General features: G+C 44.3%; 1 protein-coding gene across 2 annotated transcripts in view; it reads left to right on the top strand.

The window, feature by feature from the left end:
* Nucleotides 1-18779, top strand: part of Alpk2 (alpha kinase 2) — a 120001-nt gene that overhangs the window by 81085 nt on the left and 20137 nt on the right. For both annotated transcript variants that reach the window (XM_047526676.1, XM_047526677.1), the window contains 5 exons: nucleotides 2062-2189; nucleotides 2288-2323; nucleotides 9292-9566; nucleotides 11245-11333; nucleotides 14193-14410. In XM_047526676.1, coding sequence (XP_047382632.1) covers nucleotides 2062-2189; nucleotides 2288-2323; nucleotides 9292-9566; nucleotides 11245-11333; nucleotides 14193-14410 — 746 coding nt within the window. The remainder of the gene's footprint in view (nucleotides 1-2061; nucleotides 2190-2287; nucleotides 2324-9291; nucleotides 9567-11244; nucleotides 11334-14192; nucleotides 14411-18779) is intronic.

Genomic DNA, 18779 nt, shown 5'->3' with positions numbered 1-18779 from the left:
CAGCCTTTCGGGGATCTAGAACTGTCCCTCTCAAGGACAAGAAGTGCTGTGCTGTCTATAGCCCTGGAGAAGGACTTAGGGTCATCCTCTGTGACTTACTCGACATTTTTCTGCCCTGCCAGGAAATCTTCCCCTTAGAACTGGACTTGCTCACATCATTTTTTAAAAAAAAATATTTTCCTTTTTTATCAGTGCATTACAATTATACATAACAGTGGGATTGTTGTTACATATTCATACATGCACACAATGTAACGGTGTATCTGGTTAGTTTCGTTCCCCTGTGCCTCCCCTGTCCCACCTCCCTGTCCCCTTCCTCTACTCTACTGGTCTCCCTTCTATTTTCATGAGATCCCCCCAACACGCCTTTTTTCCCTTTTTCCTCTCCAGTTTCCACATATGAAGGAAAACATACAACCTTTGACTTTCTGAGCCTGGTTTATCTCGATTAGCACAATGTTCTCCAGTTCCATTCACTTACCAGTAAAGGACGGAATTTCATTCATTCTTCTTTATGGCTGAATAAGGCTTTAGTATATATATATATGAGTCTCATATATATATGAGTCTCTTTATCCATTTATCTGTTGATGGACACCCAGGCTGATTCCATAGTTTTGTTATTGTGAATTGTGCTGCTATAAACATGGGGATGCATGTATCATTGTACTAATGACTTTAATTCTTTAGGATAAATACCCAGAAGTGGTATAGCTGGGTCATATGGTTTAATGTTCAGTTTTAACCATATATTCAGGATAGGTTCAGAGTCTCCATCAATGGAAGAAGTTTTATGATTTAGTGGACCTTCTTTTAAGTCACATGTACATTCCAGAAGAGAGATGTAAATCTGGAACTTGAAGTCTATTGCAAAACCCACCAATAATGAACACTTTGTTGAGCATACAATGAGGCAAACCTAAGTGGATTTTGTTCTTAATCTATAAAATGAACCCAAACTGGAATGTACACTGTACATACACACATGCACATAATCTTGGAATTTAAACAAAATTCAGCATCTAGAACACAACTAGAACAATACTTGAATATCATTTTCTTTTGCTGCAAAGGATTTTTTTTGTTGTTGTTTGAGACTTGAATAAAGATGGTGGCCCTTATCATCTTTCAAATTCTCCCAGACTTGAGGGCAGAAATCGTAACTCACTTTGGGAGGTAGCTTAACAAGGCCAAGGTCCTTGGCTTGAATTTCTCAATGTCTCGGTGTCCTCATCCATGAGCTGAGATAACCATCTTCCCTCTGAGGTTGTTCTGAGCAGGGATCTCAAGTGCTTTAGCACAATGCTGACACCTACCAAGTGCTCAGTATGTATTAGCTGTCATATTGTCATCACCAATACCTGCCATTGCTCTGTTTTGTACTCAGAGAGCAATATCTGGAACTTATGATATTAGACAGGAGGGTGGTATTCACTGGAGGAGGACATTTTTTAAAAGGATCCTCCCAAATCCAGGCATGGTGGCACACACCTATGGTCCCAGGTGCTAAGGAGGTTTAGATGGAAGGATTACTTAAGGATTCCAAGACCAGCCTGGGCAACACAGTGAGATCCTTTCTTTTAAAAGATCACCAAAAAGGAAGGGGGGGGGGGCGCCTCAGTTATAAATTTTTGTATAAAACAAAGGACCCCTTTGTTTTTGCCCCCTAGTGTGTCTGTGTTTAGGTCAGGTATAGAGTCACCAGATTTTCTTCAAGCACAGGACCCCTGGGTTAATAATGTAATTGAGGTGAATTCTGAGGAGATATGTTATTGACCACTCCCAGAATCCAGAGTTCCAACTCTTGGCTCTGTCAATGGCAGTTGAACCTCCACCATGTTTCTGTGTAGTGTCTTGCCCGTTAGAGTCAGGGTGTTCCACCAAGGGTCCTGGTCCTCCACGGATAAACAAACGCACAGACAGCCCATTGGGTCTTGTCCTTCAACTGGTCCGCTGGCTAAAAACAGGAGGGCAGGAAACATTACCTTCTTTCTTTAGGGTACTAGAAGAATGGGACATTAGAATGACGAGGCGTGTGAATGTTAATGTCCCCCCTTACAGTGCAGGGGACAACTCGGCTGTTTCCTTGGCCATCGTTCAAGCCAGTCAGAAGGACCAGGGACTCTACTGCTGCTGCATCAAGAACAGCTATGGAAAAGTGACTGCTGAGTTCAACCTCACGGCGGAAGGTAACCTTGGCTTCTCAGTCTCAGGTGGAAGCCCTGGCCCCACCCACTTCCGAATGGACACCTGTACTGAAGCCAGTCTCTTCTTTTTCTTCTTCTAGTTCTTAAACAGCTTTTGAGTCACCGGGAGAGTAAAGGTAAGCCCATGTGAGTTGCCTGTTAGGGGAAATGGGCTCCCACGACAGCTCCTGGTGTGTAGAGCACTGTCCCCGTGGACCCTTCCAACCCAGGGATGACGGGAGAAATGAGGGCCGATTCAGGAGCCATTTCCACGAGATTGTCAGGGCCTTCCCCCGCTGCTTGTTCCACTGGGCTGCAAACACCTCCTGCATTTCGTTGCAGAGAGAGATTAGCCTGTAGCCGTGCAGATGCTGGGAACACGGGTGGCGGGTGCTTGGACCTGACCTTCTCCAGTCTGCATTATACTCACTCAGCCCAGCTGCGTGGGGTTTTCCAGCCTGTGACACTTACACAGCATGTTTTGTTCCTTCAATTCCCTTTTTAGATTGACTCGCTGAGCAGAGAGAGCTCAGTGCTGGAGTAGAACCTTGTTTGTTTGCATCTCAATGAAAATGAAAGATGGGCTTTTGTGCTTCCTGTCAGGTGCCACCACTACCTAAAAGTTGCTGCTCCTGGCCCTTGTGCCGCCAGACGGCCATCCCTTGAATTTCTCACAGTTTGGTGGAACCCACATTCATCATGTATTCCTTCTTGGGGAAAATCACTCGCCTGCCTGTGTCCACCCACGCCCACCCCAGCTGGTCTGTAGTTTTCCAGTTTCCATGGTACAGATGCCCCCAGCATGACCAATTTTAAACTACTGATGTGATCACAAATTGTGCAGCTGGTAGAGACCCACAATCATCTCTTGGGAGCCAGAGCAAGGCGGCTCTGCAGACCCTGAAGGCCCCCCTCACTGCCGGGTTACTAACTCAGCGCAGCTTAGGGCCCTCGTTCAACTTTAGGGAAGAATGGGTAAAACTCTGATGATAAAATTGGGTTGGCATCTTAAAGTTGTATTGCTTGTACTGAGTTTTAAAGCAACCAAAACGCCTGAGATCTCTGTGAAAATAGGACAACAGAAGGGATCAAGGTGCACCAAGATCCAGTATGCCAAAAGCAAGAAACTGGATCACGGCTGGAAATGGTCTAGCAAATACAATAGTATTTATCCAAAACAATAAACTCAAATGCAAGCTCTTCACATCCCCATTCAAATGCCATCATCGCTGTCTTCAGTGTGTAGTGTACTTGCGCTATAATTTAAAATCCTTCCCTCATTTCTGCTTCACATCCCCAAAAGTCAAAATATGCAAAGAATCAATTCCCTTCCTCCTTCTGCTCCAGAAACCAATTTTGACAAGGGCTTCGCTGTTTCAGGCAGCTTCTTAACACTGATGGCGTTCACATCGATGTTTGCTATGACTTTCTTAATTTTGGTTTGCATGAACTCATGTCACAAGGCTTTACCAGTCAAGAGTGAGATCGCAGTAGGGAGAAGAGACAGATCACTAGGTGGGAATGGTGTTGCCGTTAGAGCCTGCTGACTCCAACCACAGAGTTTGAGTATGGACCTTGAGGACATCCCTGTCCCCAGCTTCTGCCCCTCTGTGACTGGGCATCCCATTTTCACTGACTTATGAGGCTGGGGAGGCCATACCTGGCCTCACCTGACCCTGTGCCTTTAGTTGGATCAGCTGAAAATGACTTTTCATCACTTTTTTTTTTTTTTTTTAATTTAGAGGCATCTCTCACTAAATATTCACTGAATTCTCTATAGGAGGAACAAATAAGATTTTGTAAGTCAGTCTCTAATTAAAAAACTAATAAAGCTAAACTCTCGGGAAAGCCTGAAATGAATGATGGACCATATTAAACACAAGTAGCCCAACTTAATGATGTCGTTACATTTTATGCATGTATCCATGGATTGCTTTTCTCCAGCCCACAGCGGTCTGTGGCACAGGGGCTGCAGGTAGCTGCACGGTTTCCCTGTGTGTTTAGGATTTGGATATTGCAACTTGTGGGTGTAGCAGAGAACCCCAGGGAGTTGTTTTGATCTCCTGACACTCACAGGCACCCATTTGACTGATTCCCTGAGTCTTTCCTGGTTCTCTCACACAACCGTCCCCTCAGGTACTTGAGGCAGCTGGGCAGGTGAGGCCCGGCAGTGGAGAGTTCCTCACAGCCTGAGACTTGAACTGCCACACTCTGGTCTTTTCTGAGACTTCCCTCAGGTGCTTGGTGTTCCTATTACCTCAGCCACTCCTCCCAAAGAAGAAACTGGTCCCAGTAAGGCATGCTTCCTGCTGCAGAGGTGTGCCGAGCTCTGAGATGACCCCCTTAGTACCGGTGACATTTCAGGCATTGCTACTGCAGACATCTTTGGACGGGAGATCCTTTCACAGTTTCTACCAGGTTGCAGGTGCAAACCTGCTTCTTCTGCGAAGGGAGTCACATTCTAGCTAAAACTCCAGCTCTTTCCCCACAGGGCTCTCCAGAAACAGAGACCAGTACTGTTTTTTCTTTTTCTTCTTTTTTTCCTTTCATGGTTTATCTTGTTAAGTAGACATTTCTGTTGGAATCAGCAGGATTGTTAATTATACCACATATAACACTGTAGCAAAATTTATTTTCCTCCTATTTCTAAGTATATTGACTGGAACAACTTTTTAATTAAATTTAATGTGCTGGTTTGGTTTTTTTTTTTTTTGGTCCTGGGGATTGAACTTAGGTGCACTCAATCACTGAGTCACATCCCCAGCCCTATTTTGTATTTTATTTAGAGACAGATTCTCAATGAGTTGCTTAGTGCCTCGCTATTGCTGAGGCTGGTTTTGAACTCACGATCCTCCTGCCTTAGCCTCCTGAACTGCTAGGATTACAGGTGCGTGCACCACCACACCCGGTTAAATTTAATGTGTTTTTAAAATTTAATTTTTAAAATTTGTTTTAATGGAAGGAGGTTTGTAGTACTGGTATCAGATCCAGTGCCTCCTGAATGCTAGGCCAGGACTCTACCACTGAGCTACATTCCCCGCCCAGATTTGATTAATTTGAAAGCATAAACTTAAATTTTTTTTTTTTTTTGAAATCTTTTATTTTTACAGACTGCATTTTGATTCATTGTACACAAATGGGGTACCACTTTTCATTTCTATGGTTGTAAACAATGTAGATTCACACCATTCATGTAATCATACATATACATAGGGTAATAGTCTGTTTCATTCTACTGTCTTTCTGTCCTCCACCCCCTTCTACCCCATTTTCCTCCAAAACCATCCAAAGTTCCTTCATTCTTCTCTTCCCTGCACCACGCCCCCCTCATTATATATTGTCATTCACTTATCAGAGAAAACATTTGGTCTTTGGTTTTTGGGGCTTGGCCTATTTCACTTAGCATGAAATCTTCCAACTTCATCCATTTACCAGCAAATGCCATAATTTTATTCTTCTTTATGATTGAGTAATATTCCGTTGTGTATATATACCACAGCTTTTTTATCCATTTGTCAATTGAAGGGCATCTGGGTTGGTTCCACAATCTAGCTATTGTGAATTGAGCTGCTATGAACATTGATGTGGCTGCATCACTGTAGTGTGCTTATTTTAAATCCTTTGGGTATAAACCGAGGAGTGGGATAGCTGGGTCAAATGGTGGGTCCATTCCAAGTTTTTCAAGGAATCTCCATACTGCTTTCCAGAGTGGCTGCACCAATTTGCCACTCCACCAGCATTGTATGGGTGTGCCTTTTCCTCTACATCCACGCCAACACTTATTATTGCTTCTGTTCTTGATAATAGCCGTTCTAATTTGGGTGAGATGAAATCTTAGGGTGGTTTTAATTTGTATTTCTGATTACTAGGAATGATAAACACTTTTTCATATATTTATTGATCACCTGTATATCTTCTGTGCAGTGTCTGCCCATTTCCTTAGCCCAATGATTGATTGGGTTCTTTGTATTTTGGGTGTAAAGTTTTTTAAGTTCTTTATAAACTTTGGAGATGAGTGCTCTATCTGAAGTGTGTGTGGAAAAGATTTTCTCCCACTCTGTAGGCTCTCTTTTCACATTATTGATTGTTTCCTGTGCTGAGAAAAAACTTTTTAGTTTGAATCTATTCCATTTATTGATTCTTGCTTTTATTTCTTGTGTTATGGAGGTCTTGTTAAGAAGTCTGGTCCTAAGTCAATGTGATGGAGATCCAGGTCTACTTTTTCTTCTACTTGGTGAAGGGTCTTAGGTCTAATTCCTAGATCCTTGATCCATTTTGAGTTGAGTTTTGTACAGGGTGAGAGGGATTTAATTTCATTTTACTGCATATGGATTTCCAGTTTTCCCAGCACCATTTGTTGAAGAGGCTACCTTTTCTCCATTGTAAGTTTTTGGCACCTTTGTCTAGTATGAGATAACTGTACTTATGTGGGTATGTCTCTATGTCTTCTGTCCATTGATCTACCTGTCTATTTTGGTGCCAGTCCCATGCCGTTTTTGTTACTGTTGCTCTATAGTGGAGTTTAAGGTCTGGTATTGTGATACTTCCTGCATCACTCTTCCTGCCCAGGTTTGCTTTGGCTATTCTGGGTCTTTTGTTCTTCCAGATAAATTTCATGATTGCTTCTTCTGTTTCTATGAGAAATATCATAGGGATTTTAATTGGAATTGCATTAAATCTGTATAGGGCCTTTGGAAGTATGGCCATTTTGATAATATTAATTCTGCCTATCCAAGAACATGGGAGGTCTTTCCATCTTCTAAGGTCTTCTTCAATTTCTTTCTTTAATGTTTTGTAGTTTTCATTGTAGAGATCTTTTACCTCTTTGGTTAGATTGAGTCCCAAGTATTTTACTTTTTACCTTTGAAAGTACTTGAATTTTAGAAATTTGGGGATTTTGAAGGGAAAAAGAATGTGGCAAATATGGCTTATGTTTATTGGGTTCTGGCCTAGAAACATTTCCCATATTCTGTAAGTGGTATTTGAAGCAAAATTAATCATGTAACTAGCATTGAGGTTTGTGTTGTATAAAAAACAATCCCTATCCATTTTTCATCTATTTTTAAAATTTTACTGGTAACAAAATAAAACTACACTCTTATGTATAATTTAAAATTTTTCTTCTGCTTCTGTCACTTAGGATGCAACCTGTGTTACAACTATCACCTAAGAACTTCCCTGAGAATACATTCCATTGGAATCCTGGACAGGTTACTCCGGAATTGTAGGGGAAGAAAAATATTTTTTCTTCAACTCTCCTGAGGTCTTAGTTGGAACAGGCCCCTGTAACAAAAGACAGATCGAAAGAGGAAAACAAGCAGAAGTTTACTATCATGTATGTTTCATGTTTACATTGGAGACAACCAGAAAACGAGTAATTCTCTGAAAGGCAATTTTGAATTCCAGTTTATGTAGTATCTTCAACAAGAAACAGTAAATTGTTAGAGAATTGGCAAGTCAGAGGAAAGGGCTTTTGAGTTCCTAGAAGTGGCTTCTTGCAGAAGGCAAGTAAATGGCCCATAAAGGTTATCAAGTGAGGCTTATTAATGCAGATTGCCTGGGCCATCACCAGACCCTTAAGGGTCCAAGCTGTCCACAGTGGATAATCTTTTTTTTTTTTTTTTTTTTTTTGTGGTGCTGGGGATTGAACCCAGGGCCTGTGCTTGTAAGGCAAGTACTTTACCAACTGAGCTATCTTCTCAGCCCATGGATGATCTTTATTCTCCCTGGTAGAGGGGGTAGGTGGGATACCCTTTGTCTTTGTAAATGTATGTTTGGATTTGGGCAAAAATCAGAGGAAGTTCGAGAGCTTTCCTGTGTCTGCTTTTTAATCGCCTGCAGTTCCAGTCCTTTTCCTGAAGAGGTGCATTTGGGGGTGGCACCTTCTGGTCCTCCCAGTCTCCAGTTGGCCTTTCTGAAGACCCTCTTCCTTCTGGCAGCCTTCAGCAATTCACCAGATTTTCCATTTGAAAATTCCACACCTCCCTCTTTCTTTCTGATAGTAACTAGGCCTAGACATTAACCAATATTCTTTAAGCACAGGCTCGGTCTCCTTCCAGTTTAATAGCAAGTATTAGTCACAGGCTGCTCTTGAAACATATGATTTGAAAATTTTGTAAAGAAGAGAAACAAAGTGGGATTTTTACACGATGCATGACTACTTTTATCTTTTAAATGTTCAGGAAGGTATCAGCTCTGAGGAGCAGGTGTTTTTAAAAATCTGAACAATATAGTTTTATTTAAGTCATCTTATTTCCCCTTTCAGCAAGTCAGAAGTCTGATTTGGTCATCTATAGTTTAAAATGGAGCATCCTGATTGAATCCATTGTCATCTGACGCATGTATAGAATCAACTCTGAAAAAACAGCTGCTTGCAAACTCAGAAAACAGTTCTACTTTTCTTGTTACAAATAAATCCAAAATAAGTCTACTCTTTTCAATATTTCTTCAAAGACAAAATCCTTTTCATATTTTTTGGCTATATATATCTCATGTACTTTCTCAATTGAGGCAGTATCAACTTGAAGGGGGCAAAACAATCTTATTCTTTTTGTGTATAAAGTACAGATATACACATGGTGCGTGTGTGTGTGTGTGTGTGTGTGTGTGTGTGTAGTTGGTAGTGTTAATATTTCACAGGAGAGTACTTAGAAAAAATGCCCAACAAAAGCACCAATCGTAATGAAAGGTTGGTATGGTGCTATTGGATCTGGTCATTTGTCCTGCCTCCCTCCTCTACACGTGCACTTGACCCTTGACCCGCCTTGTTGACTTGCCTTTAGTTATCTGCATGGTTCTGCTTTTACTTTCCAGATCTGCCTACAGTTCTTTTCCTGGTGTCCCCAGTTTCTCTCCGACTGATCTCCCCTGGCATGTGTCCCACTGGGGTTTGGACTGATCCTCCTATGTCCTCCTTCAGCGACGCTTCCTCTCCCCACAACCCACCCGTCTCTGCCCTTAGCTATGTCTCTGTTAGGGGCTGAGTGAGGTTCCTCCCTCTTGGTTCAACAGGTCAACCGTGTCCTTGTCCTTACATGGAGACACGAGTTCTCCAGTGGTCAGGACTGGGGAATAGTCTGTCCAACCAAACTGTGCTGTGTTTTAGGATGCGAAGAGATTGAATTCAGCCAGCTCATCTTCAAAGAGGACTTCCTCAACGACAGCTACTTTGGGGGTCGCCTGCGTGGCCAGATTGCCACCGAGGCGCTGCACTTCGGGGAAGGGGTCCACCGCAAAGCCTTCCGCAGCACGGTGATGCAGGGCCTCACGCCCGTCTTCCAGCCTGGCCACGCCTGCGTGCTCAAGGTGCACAACGCCGTGGCCCATGGGACCAGAAACAATGACGAGCTCATCCAAAGGAACTACAAACTCGCTGCCCAGGTGGGTCTGGCTTTCCCTAAGGCGTCCCTTCAGGTATGACAGTGACCATGATAACCTGAGACAAAAGTCAGATTCAGTGATTGGAGTGTCTCTCAAAGGGCATTTCTCTGTTTTGGGGGTGGGTTCAAAGCTGAATAGTGTGGGTTGTTTAGTTTGGGCTGTGCACCAAAGCTGAATGCAGGAGGTCACTTAGTCTTGGAGTATAGATCAAAGCTGAGGGTGGGGGTGGGGGAGTCACTGAGTTCTTCAAAGTAATTTCTTGGTCTCACACCAGCCGGTTGTGACTTAGCCAATGCCTGGAGACCCCTCCCCAGTTCTGACTTGAAATGTGGTCATTTCTGTCCCTAGGAGACCAAGTAGATTTAAATCTACTTGGATGTAGGATGATATGGAAGGTGGAGGTTGGAAGCAACAGTAGATTCCAGGATTCCCAAGGATCCCAGAGACAGATAAAACCAGCACCGAACTCTTGAATGTTTTATGGAGGGGACAGCAGGGTAGTGTATTCCAAAGGGTCAGCATTTGTCTTGTTTCCTACTTTCCTGAGTTTGGTTTCACGTCAGCCTGTAAACTATAAAGAGAGTTTGGTTGAAGTCTCCAGCCAGATTCCCATCTCTCTCTGTTACTGAGTTGCAGAACTTGAGGCCAGAGGGGAGAAGAGGGCAGGGGAGGCCAGGGGAGGGCAAGGGAGGCCAGGAGGGGTCAGGGGAGCAGGAGCATGGACTTTTCCCCTCACTCCCCCCCTCCCCCTCTTGACTCCTGTGGTTCACTCTCCACACCAGGACTGGCTAAGCTGTGAGGAGGGTCGTGTCTAGCTCTTTCACAAACCAAGTGCCCTTCTATCATTTTTACCCATAAACTAGTGGATTGAGCTTAGATGACTCCCCAGGTACTGCCAGGCCCAAACCATCCACGTTGCCGGCGTGATGATGTCTGTGAGACCATGTGCTTACGAGGGCAGCCACTCTGCTCCAAGTGGGGGGCTGCTCCCGTCAGCTTCCTTTCTCCTCTGAATCCACACCTCTTTTTCTTTTCTTTCACTGAGATTTCCATCTTGACTATGGCCCAGTCATAGAAAATCCCCCAGCACGCAGACTCACACTCAGAAAAGCCCCACAGAGGAGGAAGCAGGTCACTCTTCGAATTTCCTCAGCCAGAAATCTTGTCAAGGTGTCCTTATTCCCTATGCAAATTAAACTTAGAAAGGAATTGCAGTGGAAGATCTCACAGGATAACCAGAAGCCCCACCCCAGTGTTTTCTGACATCATGCCAAGCAGGCAGCCCCATGAATTTAGGGGTGAACTTCAGCCATGCTGGTCTTAGAAGTGTAATACTTTGGATACCTGGAGACCCCTTGACCTTGGCCTGGGTAGTCTCTTCCTGTCTCAGAGCTCCTCTATACATGACCAACTCTAGGTTATAATTGCTGCTTCAAAGACTGAGGACGTAGCTCAGTGGAAGGATGTTTGCCTAGCATGTGCTGGGTTTGACTCCCAGCATGACAAAAAAACCCAGTAAATAAATAAATCTGTTGCTATTGTTGTGACCCCATGCAGAAGATGGGTTCAGGAATCCATCCGTGTGACCTATATTGGGAAAACTGCCGGAATGATGTTACTGGGCAATACTCTGAATCCTTCTAATCACTTGGATTTCCCAATTTTTTGGGTGATGTAGGAATGCTACGTTCAGAATACTGCCAGACACTATGCCAAGATCTATGCTGCTGAAGCCCAGCCCCTGGAAGGCTTTGGAGAAGTGCCGGAGTAAGTGTGTTTACCCTGCCTTGGGTTGCCACCCTGATTGGCTGGGGACTTGCGGCCGGGAGGGGTGAGGGTGAGAAGTATGTCAGGTGATAAGGTTGGTCTCTGTCTGTAAGTCCCATGGGGATTGCATGCCTGCTGTCCTGTTTGGACTCCAGAGACACAGAGTGATGCCTGATAACTAATTCTTTAAAAAAATATATGCGTGGATGGAATGACTGGCTAGATGAATTCATTCAATAATGTATCTACCACATTAAATAGAAAAGAAAGCTCTCTATTCTCAAGGATATAACATTGTCTAAACAGTAAGCAAACACAGGACTCTGTCCCAATATAATTCATCCTATGATGAAAATAAGATATGGTGATGTGACAGGGAAGAGTGCACTGGGTGATCAGGTCACCGGGACACAGTAGCCACTTCCTGGAATCCCGCAGAGATAAATTACACTGATTGCTTTTATCCACTCATTGCTGCAATATCTATTGGCCTCAGCAAATTTGGGGGAGTCTGGAACTTGTGCTTACTGGCCTGCGTGTCTGCTGATTACATTTGCATGCTAAGTGGAAGGAGGAAGCTGCAGGAAATCCAGGCAGAGCTGCCCTTTACACCACAGTAAGCCTGGGAGGGGAAAGAGGAGGGAACTTTTCTACAGTGCCCCTGTTAGCTCACAAACTGGGAAAAATACTTTCCCTTAGGTGGCGTGTTGAGCAGACCCAGTAGAGTCTCTAATGCTTTCTGCTCTTCTCCAAAAAATACTTAACATACTTATTTAGTACACAAGAAGTATTTGTCAGCAAATGAAAAAAATTAATGTAATGCAAAGAAAAAACACAATTGCTTTTGAAAGCACATGAAAGAGAATACAAAAAGAAAAAGGAATGGAGGCAGACCTCAAGGGACCAACGATGCTTTAATAAGCAGTGGAGGGGCACATTTTCAAGGCGAAAATGGGGGCGGGCTGCAACAAGGAGCTGGGTTTTACAGGGTCTTAGCAGGGCCAGGTCGTGGGAGGGGTTTTGGTGGCAGGCTCATTTAGGGCGGGGCAGGAGGGCGGGTAGGGGAACATTTAGGGACGTTCCCTAGCACCTGTTCTCCATATCCTTCAGCTTTTCTGTTAAACACCTGGACAGGGCCCGTGCCTGTAGCAGGTAGGAGCTTAATGGGCTTCATCAGCAATCAGCATCGCAGCAAACAAACCAAGGCCCGGAAGAAACAGGGGACTTTTTCTGTGAAAAACTGCTTTCCCTTTCTTACACTGGGAGGGTTTGTGACCACATGAATGATGATTAATATAGGGAAGGGAAGTGTCCTCAGAAGGGCATCTGGGTGAGATTCCACGGTCATGCACTTATATCAAAGGACTTTAGAGCAAGAACACACAGACAGACAGACAGACACACACACACACACACACACACACACACACACACACACTCCCCACTCATTCACACACAGAGCCGACCAAGTATATTCTAGCTTTCTCTGGAAGCTCCCATGCTTAACCACATTTGCAGCCTAGAGTGAGGCTCTGGACCCTTGGAATGACCCCCGTGTTTAATTCCAGACAATGGAGCGGGCCTGGGGAGGTTCTCTTTTATGGAGCACAGTGGAAACGTGAAGAAAAAACACTCCACACTGGAGAAGCCTGTTTCTGAATTCATGAATATCAATGGCGTCACATTGTCTATGCACATGGGTCCACTGGGCAGAGACCAGGCTAATAAAGAACCTGAGTAATGCCTGACCTTTGTTTCTGTCCCCTCACCCTGCCAGGGCTGCATGCTTAATAAGAACCCAGACAAACTATGGACCTTTTTTGCTTGGAACAGGGTCACTGGCCAGAGGGGGTCCTCAGAGCATCCCCTGCAGAATTGACAGGCACAGCAGAGGAAGCCTGGTCGGCCAGGCTGATTGCAGTGGGGGTGGGGGAGTGCAGGGCAACTACCCCAAATGTGCCCACTTCCATCTGGCTGTGGGTCCTTTTATCCTCACCTGAAATTTCTTTAGCAAGACACACAGAGCTTTCATCCTAAAATCAGAAGGATGTCTTTCCCTTTCCTTTCCCTGGAATGTTCTTGCCTTAGATTTCCTTATGGTTCTCCACTCATTTCCCACAGGTCTCTTCTCAAATGCTCTTTACTCATCTACAAGGACTTCTCTGACCTCCTTAAATAAAATGTCACCCTTCCCCACCCCTGTGTCTCCTCACTGCTGCTTCATGTTTCCACCTAACATTCAGCGGTGTGCTTTTACTTGCTTATTGTCTTTCTCTCTCATTTACTGTAAGATCCACAAGAGCAGAGCCTCTGTTTTCGTTACTGCTGCTGGTAGAAGTGTCTGGAAGCATGTCTCACACAGAGGCTCCTGAATGAATATTTGTAGACTGAATGGAAGGAAAGAAGGATGAGCAGATGAATGGCTGGAGGGAGGTGGGATGGGTGGAGAGGTGGGTGGATGGATAGATTGATTATAGTCGTTGACTAATACAATATTAAGATATGGCTATTACGAAGACATTCATTTCTACATGAGCAATTAAAATTAATCCTAAGGAGGAATTTCTAATCAAGTCTAGAAATAAAAACAGAAATGCATCCTCTTACTCATTAAATAATAATTGGAGGATTTTTTAGTCTAAATCTAATGGATAGGGTTAGGGGGTGTAGCTCCGTGGTAGAGCCTTTTTCCTAGTATGGGCAAGACCCAGGTTCCATTCCCAGTACCAAAAAAAAAGTCTAATGGAGCCCAGGGGTTGATTCTGCAGCTCTCACTGCTCCTGGTGGGGACAGAATGGCCCAGCAGTTTTTCTTCCCATCTGAAAACTTGATGTATGTCCACGTTCTGCTCCCTTCCAGGATCATTCCTATTTTTCTCATCCATCGGCCTGAGAACAACATCCCTTATGCAACAGTGGAAGAGGAGCTGATTGGAGAGTTTGTGAAGTATTCCATCAGAGATGGCAAGGAAATAAACTTCTTGAGAAGAGAATCCGAGGCTGGTCAGAAATGTTGTACCTTCCAGCACTGGGTATACCAGAAAACGAGCGGCTGCCTCCTGGTCACGGACATGCAGGGTGAGGACAGTAGCTTGCCTGGCTGCAGGGATGCTGGTCTAGGATGCTTTAAGGGGGAGGAGTGAGGAAAGTAGGAAGGGGAGGGGAAAGAGGGTCTGCTGCGTTCCTGAGGCAACTTTACCCAAAGAAGGTGTTCCTAACATCTCGTCAGAAACAAGGTTTGACAGAAGAGCCTGAAATGGCCAGCTGAATGGATTTATAAAGTTCTCTTTAATATTCATGCCAATAATGCTTTCCCACGACAAAAGAGATTGGCTTTATTGGTAGGTGCAAACTCAGAAGTACACATGAACATCCAGATGCATGAAAAGATAAACTGAGATGTAATATTCCATTCTTCATAAGTGAAAGGGCCTTTACAATGCTTCAAATCTTACGCTGCCCTGGTGAATTTACAGCAGGATTTCAATGTATACACAAATTTTTAGGAGTCCCATTTTTTAAAATGAAGAGGGGTCGTCATAATTAGGGTTCACCAGGAACAGACCAAGTCGAATACTGTCATCCCTTGTTATTCAGAGGACTGGTTCCAGGACCCCTGTGGATACCCAGGTCTTTGGATGCTTAAGCCCCTTACTTAAAATGACCTAGTGTTTGCACATAACCTACGCACATCCTCCTGCATATTTAAAATCATCTCTAGTGTATGGTACATAATACAATGTAAATTATTTTGGGAATAATGACAACTCAAAAAACTTTGTACATATTCAATACAGGTTCAGTTTTGGAGGAATCGTTTCTGTTCACACTGGGTTGATTCTGAGGATGAGGAAGCTACAGATGCAGAGGAAGGATCAGAAGGCCACTGTATTTGAGCACAAATAGTCATTTGGGAAGAAGTGTCCCAGGAAACAACTATAGGGGAGTGAAGAAGCGAGACTAAAGAGGGACAGGCAGCTGACAGGACACATGGACAGGTAGCCAGTTACTGCTGTGGGTAACTGGGGCCCACTCCGCCAGGAACCTGTGCAGAACGCACTTCCTGGACCACCCGCCCCCATGTTTATCCTCCAGCTCCCACTAGTACCAGCTGAAGGCCACCCCTGGTGGGGACCTTAATTCCCTGCACTGCCACCTAACACTTGGGCAAGCCAAGCTGGGCAGAGCGAGCAGAGATAGTTCTTGGGCAAAGAAATGCTGGTGGTGGCATTTCCCCGGGAGCCCGGGAGCCATGGTGTTCAGAAGTGGCTAGGCTGAGAGTAGGACTGCCTCTGGTGTCCTTCCTGGCTCTGCCGCTTCCCAGCCGTCAGCCTTTTGGCAAACGATTCACCTCTCTGTGTTTCAGTACTTTCCAGCTGAGGTGGTTGTGAGGATTAAAGGAGGTAGTGAAATGTTTATTGCAGCCTGGCCACATAACAAAATATTCCCTATTTCTGAAGTTCTTATTTTGAAATAATTAAAGATTCAGAAGAATTTGCAAATACATACAAATCCCCATGCACCTTTCACCCAGCTTTGCCTCGTGACAGCATCTAACATGACTATAGCACCTTGTCAGAACCAGGAGACTCCCTTGGCACAGTCTAATTAACTGGACTCCAGACTTGGATTTCCCTGACTTCCACATGCACTCATTTTTTCCTGTTATTTTTATTTAATCTTCATAATAACCCTGCAAAGAAGATATTATGATCTCCGTTTTGCAGATGAGAAAACTGGGGATGAGAGACAGTGATTGAATGGCTGCCACTCAGCTAGTAAGTGAAGTCCAAAACTCCAACCCACACTTTCTGAGTCTGAATCCCAGGCTTTCCCACTACCCGACAAGTGGACAAATTTGCAAGAGCTTTACTTCCCGACCTTTCCAAGTGTCCCCTGGGGTTAGAAGGCAGCATCATGTGCACTGTCCTCCGTCCTCCTAAGCCCACTCAGAGACTCCTTGCAGGCCCGCTGGGTCCTGCAACATTCCTTCCTGCCTTGCAGATGGTCAGATATACAAATTTATGGTAAGCCATACCCATTTGCCTTTGAAGAGTTTGACTGCCACACACTCACACCAGAACCCTTGTCTGAACAGTGATTTATTCTAGTCAGACTCTGATGGTGTCAGTTGTTGCCCCCCCATCTTTTCTCCTTCAGAGTTTATTTTGCAATAAATAGAGTTTGTCTACTGAAAAACAATGCCCCGGAGCTTCATGCACAGCTTGTTTTGCTTGAAGGCACTAGTAAACAACTATAATGGAATATTACATCTCTGTAAATGACGTGTGTGGTTAAATGTGCTGGTGTGCTATTTCATAATGGTGTCTACTTACTCTGCTGGGGAAAATGTTTTTATTGTCACTACCACTGTGGCATGAAATAACCCATCCAGTCTCTAAGTGATGTCTCCACTTATTATAATTTGACTGGGACATTGGAATTAGGATTAAAGCAAACCAAACTCAATCATCTGCTTCTTGAACTCTTAAAAGTTATTCCCTTCCTTGGTGCATTGACTTGTTTATAGGACTGAGCTGGGACCTACAGGTTTGTGGGGTAAAATGTGAGTCTGTGGTTTGGAACCGACACCTGGTTCACTGGTGAGATCATTAGACTTAGAAGTAAGGAGCTGTCACTGAAAAGACCCAAGAACTCAAATTCTGGAGAATAGACTCCTGGTGCTGCCAACTTCCTTCTTTCCATAAGAAACAACCTGTAGGTCACTATTATCCACAGCTCAGTTTAATAGCTGCCTGCTGGAATTTAATTCATCGTTCTCTAGTGATTGTTAATAACCTTGGTTGAAGTGCTGACAAATTATTAAACCAAGAGAGAGAAGTTTCTTTTTAAAAATTATATTTTATTTTTCTAAACTGAAAATGACAGCTGGCAATTATGAGAAGCAAGGGAGAGCAGTTCTCCAAGTTTAAGGACCTTTTGTCAAATGACTTTAAAAATTAGACTTTTGTGCAACTTAGAGCTGTGATTTCCATGAAACAAGATGGCCAAAGAGGGCTTTTGCATTTTGGTGTCTTAAAAAAACAAAACAAAACATAGTCCCCATAATAAAACGCATGTTGAGCATTTTTACATATGTGTAAATTGTTAGCAGCTTTCAGAAAATGAGATGAATTGGTTACCAACTGTGAAAGAGGCTTTTAAAAGGCTCGCTGGCACCCCCAAAGTGCCATGTCTAATTTAGCTCACAGGTGCACTGCAGAAAAGTCAGGCTCATTGCTTCTGTTTGACTAACCAGTCTGAATAGCAGCATGTCCCACGGTTTGACATGCTCCAAGCAGACCCTGCTGGTCAGAGCGTTAACCCTTCAACTGTCCTTTCCTGGGCCTCTGGAATGGGGAATCATAGAACTAGACTGTCATCAGATATGACCCTCAGGGTTGACTTTGCAGGTAACACTGTTTCCTTCTTGCATAGCCCAGACTAGTTTCTAGGCTGCCTGGCCTTCTTGTGGTCAGGTCATCTGCTGGTGGTGGGGAGACTGGTCCTTACAACCTGACCCATATAGAACCAGAGTCAGGTGAGAGAGGAGGGGAGAAGACACCAGCCCACCATCCAGCAGGTCAGATACTGGTGGGGTGGCATTTTGGATGCTATGCCCTGTGATCTTTACTAGATCATATAGATGAGGTCCCCTGAGTTGGGGCAGAAGCCACCCTGGGAAGACAGGAAAAGAATGGGTACCTGGTTAAGGGGAAAATATGCTGGAAAGGCCCAGGGCTTAAGGCTTTCACACTCTGAGCATCAGAGAAGTGCCCTTCCTTCCTGCTAGAACAGGGAGAGGTAGCGGATACAGGCCTAGGTGGGGCAGAGTGAGCAAGGGTGGCGCTTTAACCGGCTTTACTGTGACCAAGAAACCTGACAGAACAACTTGAGGAGGAAAAGTCTATTTTGACTCACAGTTTCAGAGTTTCAGTCAGGATCCACTTACTCCACAGCTCTGGGCCCGAGGTGAGGCAGAACATCATAGCAGAAGGGCATGGCGAAGGAAAGCAACTCGGGACATGGCAACCCGGAAGCAGAGAGAGAGAGAACTCGGCTCATCGGGACGAAATATGAACCCCAAAGACATGCCCTCTATGACCTACTTCCTTTAGTCACATCCTACGAATTACCACCCAGTTAATCTATATCGGTGGATTAATCCACTAATTAAGTTACATATCTCATAATCTAATTATTTCACTTGTGAAAATTCTTACATTGTTTCACACATGAGCTTTTGGAAGACACCTCACATCTAAACCATAACAGGTGACTCTTCTGCTGCAGAAGTTAGGGCTCTTGCCCTCCTCACACTGGAAGGCCATAGATTGTCCATCCTCCTTGCTTCTCTGGTTTCCTAACTACTCTTCCACCTGCCTCTGTTGTGTGCTTGGGATTCTACCAGGAACACCTATGGCTTTCTGCCAAGCTGGTAGCTCAG

Source organism: Sciurus carolinensis, chromosome 15 (assembly GCF_902686445.1).
Source record: "Sciurus carolinensis chromosome 15, mSciCar1.2, whole genome shotgun sequence".
Classification (NCBI taxonomy): Eukaryota; Metazoa; Chordata; class Mammalia; order Rodentia; family Sciuridae; genus Sciurus; species Sciurus carolinensis.
The sequence above is the reverse complement of the archived record's forward strand: the minus strand, read 5'-3'. Positions and strand labels throughout refer to the sequence as shown.